The sequence below is a fragment of the Plasmodium fragile genome, assembly GCF_000956335.1.
Source record: "Plasmodium fragile strain nilgiri unplaced genomic scaffold supercont1.5, whole genome shotgun sequence".
NCBI lineage: Eukaryota > Apicomplexa > Aconoidasida > Haemosporida > Plasmodiidae > Plasmodium > Plasmodium fragile.
Genome location: NW_012192585.1, coordinates 410,521 through 420,434, shown reverse-complemented (window position 1 = coordinate 420,434; position 9,914 = coordinate 410,521). Strand labels below are relative to the sequence as shown.

The following is a 9,914-nucleotide window of genomic DNA, read 5'->3' as shown; positions in this document are numbered from 1 at the left end:
AGAAGAAAAAACGGATGCAGGAAAATATTACATAGCACATCGTTGTACACCTGCACCTTTGCGCAAAAAGGAGAGCGCTGCAATGAGGGTTAAAGCCAAGTATACACAAACTACATAGCTGCAGCGTGGGCATGCCCACATGCAGAGCAAAACACACATTAAAGAGAAAACCACATACATGGAACACACATGAAAAGTGAAGAACATTTCCACATGTGCGTCGTTGTGCAGATCGCACCTTGCGAACGTGACACGAAAAAAGAAAAAAAAATTGTCCTGTTTTGGCCCCCCCACCATGGCAACCCTGTTTTCGCCTGAACAAGTCAGGTAGAAATGACATATGGGGGAAAAAAAAAAAAATAATAATAAAACAACAAAACAGTGGGGTTCATTTTGTTAACATCTTCTTCGTCCACTTTGCCCCATTTTTTGTGTGCGTGTTGTTCGTCCACTGCGCATACCTGCCCCAATCACACATTCGACTTCGCACTGCTAATCACGGACAGGAACTCGGAGGACGCGTCGGAGACCTTGTCCCTGCAGGAACGAGACGAATTGGACACAGCGGGCTCCGCTCTGGCGAAAAACGCAAACATGGAGCGCAAATGTGTGCCCCGCCTTTCCTCACTTTCCTTTTTTTTCTTGGGATGATTATTACTACTTTTTTTTTTTACATAAGAGGTGGATTTTTTCGCGGGGTTCATCTCGTCCATTTCGCCCGTCTCTCCTATCGCATCGTGCGCCCCGTCTGTCGCATCAGAATTTTGGGGAAAGATTACATGTCCTACGTCTCCCCCCCCAGCGTCATTGTGTTCCCCCTCACCAGCTTCTTCGTTCTGTTCCTCCTCCCCGTCGCTCACCGAATGCTCACGCACAGCCGCATCTGGCTTGCCTATTTCGCTGTACAAGTGGCTAGACTGCTTTCCCCCGATTCTTACGTTATGCCCCGTTAGGTCTGTATCCTTCCGAGTGATCCTCAAATTACGATCTGTGATAATGAAGCGGGAGTTTGCATTTTCCAAGCTGTTCAGGGATCGCTGAGCAACCTCTCTTAAACAACCAAAGGGGAAATTCCCAATGAGGACTTCGTCTTCTAAATCAATAACACTGTTTGAGGCCTGTTCCTGCCCGTTAGGATGATAGTCTGTTCTGTCTCCTACCAATGCAGGACACAGATTCCTTGCGCTAAGATTGCTCGGCTCCAATTTGTACACCAAACCTTCTTTCTTAATGCACCCATCAAAATAATATTTGGAAATGTCAGAGCTGTCTTGGTACTTGTACCCATGGTCAGAGCTACTTGTGGTAAAACATTCGTCTAAAGGTTTTATCCCGTTTAATACGGCGTCACAGAAATTGATGCCTCCATTTTCACATGTCTCAGTTGATAAGCAATCAGGGTCGCACGGAAACTTCCCCACATTGCACAGGAGGGACTTCAGCCGGCTAGCCATGTCAACATGAGGGGTGGAAAAAAAAAAAAAAAAAAAAAGGCGTCCACTTGGGGACAAAAAGAAACTGCTAACTAGGTTTTCTCTACAAAATCACCCCAAAGTTGTAATCCCTTTTTTTTTTAATTTTTTTTTTTTTTCTTGCAACGTTACAGCGATGTGCATAAACATATGTGTTTTTTTTTTTTTTTTTTCCCTTTCACGCACGCCTATACATTCACATGTTGCCTCCTCTCAATTTAAAGGATCCACATTGAATGAACGAACTAGTACAGGTGACGAAGTGAGCGAAGCGGGAAAATCCCCACCTGGTCACCCCAAACGGTTGGCAGTTGACCAAAGGCAGAAATAAAAAAAAAAAAAAAAAAAAATTGCTGTTAGCAAAGTTGCCTTTCAGAAGTTCACCTTTACAAAAATTGCCTTGCTAGAGGAGAATGAACAAAATTGCGAGGGAGGAACTCTCCTTCCGGGAATTTTTTTTAAATGAGGAAAATGCACAGAACAACGCTGTTGTAAATTGAGCGGCAAACGACCTGACCGTCCGCGCGCAAGTGTGGTGACAACAAAATGGGAACCAATCTGAACCAATCGCGGGTGTGCTAATTTGTTCTTTTGACAGTGCTTTACCGCATATTGAGAGCACTACGCAAATTCGTCATTCTGGGAACATGCGGAGTTTGCCCGGTGTGGACCCCTTCCCACGTGCACGCCCTCTCGCAGGGGAACGAAAAAAATAGGATGTGCAGGTGTACGCATGAGCGCGAACGGCAATAGTTTTTTCCTGCTCGTGAATATGTTTACAAAGGTTTACAACACACGTGCGCCTTTTTATGATGGATTTTCTTAACGTAAAAAGTTGTACACATTGTGTGGTTGCCTGACCCAGTCAGGTAAATTTCAACAAAAAGGTAAAAATTCCCCCATTTTTTTTTTTTTAATCTGACTTGTTCAGGCAAAAATGGAGTTTCGCGCGGTGCTCTAAATTTTGGCCAGTTGTTTGTTAACCGGCGTGCGAATGTAACATTGGATCATTTTGTTCAATTAAGGGAAAACTATCAAATTGAGACGTCAGTTGCGCCTCTAATGGTTCTCAAAGGAAAAGATGTAACACCCACGTTCCAAAGGCGGCATTCTGTGGAATGGCAAAAATGGTCATGTTATATGGTGACAATTTTAAGAAAAAAAAAAAAAAAAAATCTTGAATGTGGTGTGCTTAACCACATTGCGGCAGTTCGATAGCAGAGGAAGGGGGGCGGGGATGCATTCAAATGGAAAATGAAGTGATTAACATGGCGAGCATTTAATTTTACAAAATAATTCCATCTGCGAAAAAGCACAGCTAGTTTGTTGCCTTCCTTTTTATATTTTACTGGGTAAGCGTGCGGGTGCAGGATGCTCCAAGAAAATGTTTATCTGTTTTTTTTTTTTCCTGCCAACCATTTTTCATATGCTCACGCTCTTTGCCCCAGTGCGTACACGAAATTTTTTTGTTTTTTTTGGTTATGCCGACGCGGATAGGTACACTTTTGGCATTGAAAAAAGTACATACTTGGAAATGCCTGAAAAAATAGCATCTTTGCGGGAGGGGCATTATCGCTGTAAATGACGACTAACGGATACGCGATTATTGCTAGTTGAAAACTACTCCAATTCCCGTCTCGAGGCTTGAAAAAGCTGAGGGCAATTTTTGTAGCCTTTGCATGAAGGCGAACAATTTTAAAAAATCAAACCTTTGCATGAAATTGTGAATTGTTAACCCTAGCTAAATTTGTATTGGGGAAGTAATTTTGGCAAGCAAAATGGGCCAGGCAAAAGAATAATTATCACTCTGCTTGTATATTTGTGGTAATATGTTTTTTACCTTTTACGAGGCATTATTGTACCTGTTTTGGATGGCCTTTTTTATCATACATTTTGCTAGCGTTAATTTTCCCAATCAAAATGGCACCTTTTTAAATGAACGCGTTGGGGGAAAATGATTGTGGAATGCCCAAGTGGAAAATAATTTTGGCGTGATGGTTAAAAAAAAAAAAAAAGAACTGTATGACATTTGAGAAGCCACGTTGGAAAAAGAAAAACAAAATGAATAGAGGTAGAAAACGAAAACACTTTCCTTTCGAATAAACTGGAGAAAAGTTTTTTTTTTTTTTTTTTTTCTTTGCTGGCCTTACTCTTTTTATAGTATCTTCTTTTATCCGCACCATGGGATTGCGAAGCGTGAAGCAATTATGAGCCGGTATATATTTTCCATGTGTATGGGTGGTGGCCTAATAAGGACCATTGCCCCTCCGTAGCACCAACCCACCCATGTCACATGTAGGGTTTGAACAAAACGGCTGCGTCGCTTTTACCCTGCGCACATTTTGAATCAGTTGTGTAAGGTGTGGCTTGGACGGCCGTCATGAATCCACCATCCTTTTCTTCTGCCCAACATATGTACATTTGGGCATTTGTCCAGAGCGCTTAGAGCACACATTTTATTAATGGCACTCAACTGCGCGTTTTATAGCCCCTTTCGGCGCAACCCCCATCCTGCCTTTGTTTGGAAAATGATAGAATGTGGGTTGCAGCCCCCGTATGGTAATTTCTACCAACGTGCGTGGGTCGATCAACTGTTGTTCCATCTGCGAGTGATAGAAGTCTCGTTCAGCGTACCTGTCCGCTGTGTTTTTATGCTAGTCCTGTCCCAGTCGCATTGCCCACCCTGTGGTGACGCACTTTTTTCTCCTCATTTGGGGTCACAGCTTTGGGCATTCGACACGAAGGCGATTAGAGCAACCGTTCTCTACCAGTAATGAAGAGCTGTACACCGATTTGTCCTTTTCGCGTGGTCTTTCAAAATGTCCACATAGGGCAGGGGGTGATATAGGGAGGTAGCGTAGGCGCGATGTGGTTGTAACAAATGGAGGCATTCCAAGTTGTGAACAGGAGCTTTGCACAAGTGACGCGAAAAAAAAGGGTAAACGGAGTGTTGTAGTGGCAACTTTTTTTTTTTTTTTTTTTTTTTTTTTTTTTTTTTTTTTTTTTTTTTCCCTTTTTTTGTTCTTCCCCCAGTTCTCTGCTTCATCCGTAGGAGGGGGGACGAACGGGGGAAAGCCGCTCTTATGCACGTGGGACATCATTACACGGCGTATGCGTAGGTGCGCGCGGGCTCACCTATATACACTTGCAACAGTGAAGGTGCCAGCGCACAGAGAGAGAGAGGCATAACCGTTTGCGACGCGACAGTGTACAAGTGGGCATCACGGTGAACAGCGCGCAGAACACCACGCCGAGCACGACCCCAAACACGACATCACTGCGCACCGCTTCTCCCCCCTGCGACGATGTCCATCCTGTGCACCATCAGTGGGCAGACGCCCGAAGAGCCCGTGGTGAGCAAAACGGGGTACATATTTGAAAAGAGGCTGATCGAGAAACACATCCTGAACTATGGCTTATGTCCGGTAAGTGGAGAAGTGTTGACGCTGCAGGACCTGTACCCATTGAAGAATGAGAAGGTGGTGAAGCCGAGACCCATCACTGCGAGTAGCATTCCAGGGTTGCTGTCCATTCTTCAAACGGAATGGGACTCCCTCATATCTGAAATGTTTACTCTAAGGACGCATGTGAACGACATTCGAAATCAGCTGACCCACAGTCTGTACCAATACGATGCTGCAACGAGGGTAATTGCAAAACTACTAAAGGAGAAAAATAATTACACAGAAGAAATAAAAAATTTGAGGAAACAAATCTTAAGCATTCAGAGTGGAAATGATTTAAATGAATTTGAGGTTGGGTTAAGTGATGAATTGTTAAACGAGATGCAAGAGGTCGCAAAAGGTCTGTTGATGACAAGGAAGAAGAGAAACGTAGAAAATGTGACCTCGACTGAAAAGTGGAAGGAGGTGACTGACACAAACGAGTTCGATGTACACTCCGCTGCACTCCCAGGAGTAACATGTCTTTCACTAGACATAAACAAAACGAGATACAATTATAATCATGATCATATGAATCACAATTTCTTTTCCGGAGGGATGGATGGCAATGTATATTATGTTTCCCTTGAGGAAAATAAAGTATTGGCCAAGTTACAGGGACACTTAAAAAAGGTCACTTCCATTGCGGCTCACCCGAGTTACCCTGTGTGCATATCGGGGTCAAACGATAAAACGGTACGCATATGGAAAGGTGATGTGGACACAAATGAATTCACCACTTCACATGTCATTACAAAACACAAGGATCAGCTAACCTCCTTGGCACTTCACCCGATGGAGAATTATTTTGTGAGTGCTTCTAAAGACAATGTATGGATCCTACACGATATGGAAACCTCAAGGACGATAAAAATGTGTAAAACGAACCCCAGTCCGTTCAGACACTTGGCCATTCACCCAGATGGAATTATGATTGGGATCGGTGCTGAAGATTCAAACATACACATATATGACATTAAAAGTCAGGAGTATAAAGCCTCCCTCAGTGGACACACTAGTGATGTAAATTATATTTCGTTCAGTGAGAATGGATACTACTTGGCTTCCTGTTCAAAAGACAAAACAGCTAAATTGTGGGACCTCAGAAAGGCACAGTGTTTTCAAACCATAGATGTGGATGAACTTCCAAAAAATATACAATTTGATTTTTCAGGTAAATATTTTTCCCTAGCGGCGGGAAATGACATACATATATATAACTTCGAGACTAAGACGCAGGCCACCCTCGTGAATACCCTCTCGTCCCATACGGACACCGTCACGCAAACGTGTTTTGGCAGCAGGACGGCCTACCTGCTCTCCAGCTCGATGGACAAAACGGTCAAAGTGTGGAGTTAGGCGCGGTGAAGCTGTTATGCGGCCAAGTGGTGAACGAAGAAGCGATGAATGGTAAGCTGCGCTGGCCGTGACCTTTCCGTTAATTGATACTTCGCTGCTGCCATTCCACCCACACGTACAACTTGTAAAACACCTCGCAGGGTGGAACAAAGAGAGAAAAAAAAAGTGCAGCTTTTTTTCTCCACAAGGGAAGAGGGATAGACATATTCATCTTCATCCCCCGCTGCTTCCCCTACATGTACGAACAGCTGGGTTCACTCCAAACGCACTTTTAAACAGTGACCCATAATTAAAGAGCCACTTTATGTTTGCCCCATTTTGTCCCTCTTTCGTCGCCGCGTTTTTGCCACATCAGGCGATTGCCTTTTCCCCCAATGTAACATTCTTGAATTATTTTTTATTTTATTTTATTTATTTATTTTATTATTTTTTTTTTTTTTGCACCCCTTTTGTGTGTGCATAGAGAGATGTACTCCGCTTTGCGGCAAATGGTGTGTGTCCACGTACCCAGATGCGTATTGTACTTTTCTCTGTGCAACTAGGACAAGTCTCTTTTTTTTTTCTTTTTTTTTTTTTTTTTTTATGTACCACATGAATATTAATCCTTTTTGTCATTATAATTTATTATTAAACGGGAAAACTGATATATTAATTTTTTTTTTTTTTTCCCCCATTTAAGTTTACCCCTCCCCCCTGTTCCCGCGGCGGTAACCACACTTGGCAACGCATCGCGGGGAAAAAAACAAAATGGGAAAATAATCTACATTAGTGTAGTGCTTGGTGAAGCTGTTGACGAAGTGGCTGCCACTACAGATTCACCATTTGGAGAATATTCCTCCCGGTCTGTCTGTTGTGTTTTTTTCCTGCCACACCACCTCTTATGGAGTGTGCTTCGCAAAGCACACCATTTCAAATTGCATTTTTTATACGGAACAAAAAGTAAAAGTGTGCACACCGCCTCGACAGGCATGTCTGCTAAATGAGTCAAGTGAGACCATGCAGGTAATGAGCCCCAGCACGAGTTTGGTGCCTACCTCACACGCAAAGTAGACCACACGGATCAAACTGTGTACCATTTTCTGCATATTTTTGTAGTGAGCGGATGGTCGCTTCATCCCCAAGTTGTTTCGCTTAAGCATATATTCATATTGAGATTTTTTTCCTTTTTTTTTTTTTTTTCTAATTTTGTTCGCAAAGTGCTCATTGTCCCAATGCGCTATACGAAAAATTCTGAACGTACACAAGTTGCTCGGTGAATTGGTGTCCCTGACAGCTGTCCACATGCTTGTGCCCAGCTAGCCAAAAAAAAAAAAAAAAAAAAAAAAAAAAAATTGTCCATTTCGCCTGAACAGTTCATATTCCACCTGAACGATGCACATTTCACGTGAACACTTCCCACCGTTACACTCCTTGTAGGCGTTTGCACATGGGCACGAACGCGCCGAAGGGATTGATCCCTCAGCGGAGCGCGGCCTAAGCGAACTCGGGAAATGCGTAAGCGAAGCTTACCAACAGGTGGGTGCACACAAAAGGGGAAAATTGCCTGAACAGTACAGGCGATGGGGCTGAGGTCGGAAATTTTCAAAATGGGGGAGATCGCCACAACGGAAAAATGTTACCACTGTTGAGTTGCTTCACCCACATAAACACCCTCCCCACACACACACACGTTGCAGGACATCGAAAACACGGCGTGCGATAGCGTCCATGGAACCGGACATGACCCACACCATGACACGTACGAAGTATACAATTCGCAATTTGCGTGCGGAGTGAGGGAAGACGTTTTCCCTTACGAAAGCTTATCCAGGATTGAGGAGGACAACGACGGGAACAACAGCAGTCATCACAACAACAGCACCCATCGCAAACATCACACCGATAAAACCGGGAAAACAAAAATGATCAAGGAGCAGCAGATGGCCATGGAGAAGGATCTGATTTTTCAAAACGAAGTGCTACGGAATGTGCTAAAGAGTTCCCACCAAGTGAAGGAGATGCAAAGGGAGCTATTCAAAGTGGATGCCCGTGACTTCGTGCCGGTGATTCCTCCTGCACAGGGACAGAACGCATATTCTCTCAAGCGGGACTATCCCCAGCAGGGTGACGAAGCGGGTGATAATATGGAAGGGCACCCCGATTGTCACTATGACGGTCATATGGTCATACGGCAAGGAGGACACCACAAAAGCACCGACCGTAGTGCGCCCAGCAGTAAGGGGATAAAAAATCCCATCGCATCCAAGACAAACATGCACCCACCCAGAATAGGTGAAATAAAAGTCAACATAGACGATATAAAAAAAGGCCTACTGACATACTACTCCAACATTTATTCCTTGGACCATTACGATATAGAGGAGAGAATTAATATATTGAAATATGGTGAGAAAAATATTTCTGAACATGTTCAGGCGAATTGTTGCTACAAAAAGAGGGAGCTCCCCACAAGACCTCCTTTTGTGCATTACAATGACGAGTTGAACAACCCGAATTCAGTTACGTACCAAAGTATGTTACCTGACTACTACTACCAAGAGGGGGCTGGTCGTTCCAGGGATGGAAAGGAGAGGTTCCACTTGGGTAGTACCAATTTGGAGCATCATGGTAAGATGGAAGAAACGAATGCCTTCAAAAGTGAATACGATCATGTAGGACAGATCTCCGAGCTACTGAGTAGCCTCAAGAACAAATGTGCGGACGCGAACTTCAAGGCGCAGAGCCTGACCTCGAAGTTTGACAGGAAGTACGAGAACCCGGACAACCGCTTCTGGGTCCACAACCTGGTTCCCATGGTAAGCGAGTCGGTGGCCAAAGAGTGAATGGACGACTTTGGCAAGCGAGTGCGCGGAAGAGCCGCCTAACCGCACGACTCACTTCGCACACTTTTTTTTTCCCCCCCTTCACGCGCAGCACCTTAGAAAACCGGCGCTCCACAATGAGGACGGAATTAGAAATCACCTGGTCGTGACCTACTCTCAGCTGTATAACGAAGCAGTGTTGAATAAAAAGAAGATCGCCGCGTTGGAGAAAAAGCTACATATATTGAAGCTGCGGGCGAACCTCCCCAGGGGGGGCTACCGGATGGAGACACGCAATGCGCTCTGAGTGGACCGACCTGTAAGACACGCCACCACTGCACAAGCGGAGCATTTGATCAAATAGGTATGGGGCATAACCTACCAGCACGTGTGCCCCTTGTGAATGTGAACTGAAGGGGAAATTCATGTGTGTGCCTTATTCATGTGTGGTGCAGCCAAACCGGGGTGCTTACAATTGGGCCAACCTTTGACGTCAGATGTGCCCTGAAAAATTAAACCCACCAATGAAGATGTCCCCACCCTCCACGTGGAGAAACATCATCGAGGGGCAACCTCCAATTAACAAAAAAAAATGAATGATCAAACACGGGGTGGTGATCACCACGGAGCAGCACACAGGTAGAAAGGGCACCGTTATGTGTATATTGCATCAGGGGTAATCGCTAACATGGAGCAAAATTTTCCATGCTAATTATTTATTCTCCATTTTAAACACTTTCCCCCTCAAACGTTTGTCCATCACTTGATGTACGGCATGTACCCTATATCCCCCCACCTGCTGTACTGTCTCATTTTTTTTTTTTTTTTTTTTTTTTTTT

General features: G+C 44.2%; 3 protein-coding genes across 3 annotated transcripts in view; 2 read left to right on the top strand and 1 right to left on the bottom strand.

Annotated features, from left to right (window-relative positions):
- Positions 1–470: 470 nt before the first annotated feature.
- Positions 471–1,454, bottom strand: AK88_00672 (uncharacterized protein; the record flags this gene model as incomplete). The annotated part of the gene is made up of 1 exon (XM_012478318.1): positions 471–1,454. The coding sequence occupies one exon, from the start codon at positions 1,452–1,454 to the stop codon at positions 471–473; it is 984 nt and encodes a 327-aa protein (XP_012333741.1).
- Positions 1,455–4,777: 3,323 nt separating this feature from the next.
- On the top strand, positions 4,778–9,382 carry AK88_00671 (uncharacterized protein; the record flags this gene model as incomplete). Its single annotated transcript, XM_012478317.1, has 3 exons — positions 4,778–6,262; positions 7,951–9,069; positions 9,188–9,382. 3 exons carry the CDS (start codon positions 4,778–4,780, stop codon positions 9,380–9,382), a joined length of 2,799 nt encoding a protein of 932 aa, XP_012333740.1.
- Positions 9,383–9,671: 289 nt separating this feature from the next.
- AK88_00670 (uncharacterized protein) overlaps positions 9,672–9,914 on the top strand; it is a gene marked incomplete at both ends in the record, with an annotated part of 1,999 nt that continues 1,756 nt past the window's right edge. Inside the window, one exon of the mRNA XM_012478316.1 lies at positions 9,672–9,728. Coding sequence (XP_012333739.1) covers positions 9,672–9,728 — 57 coding nt within the window. The remainder of the gene's footprint in view (positions 9,729–9,914) is intronic.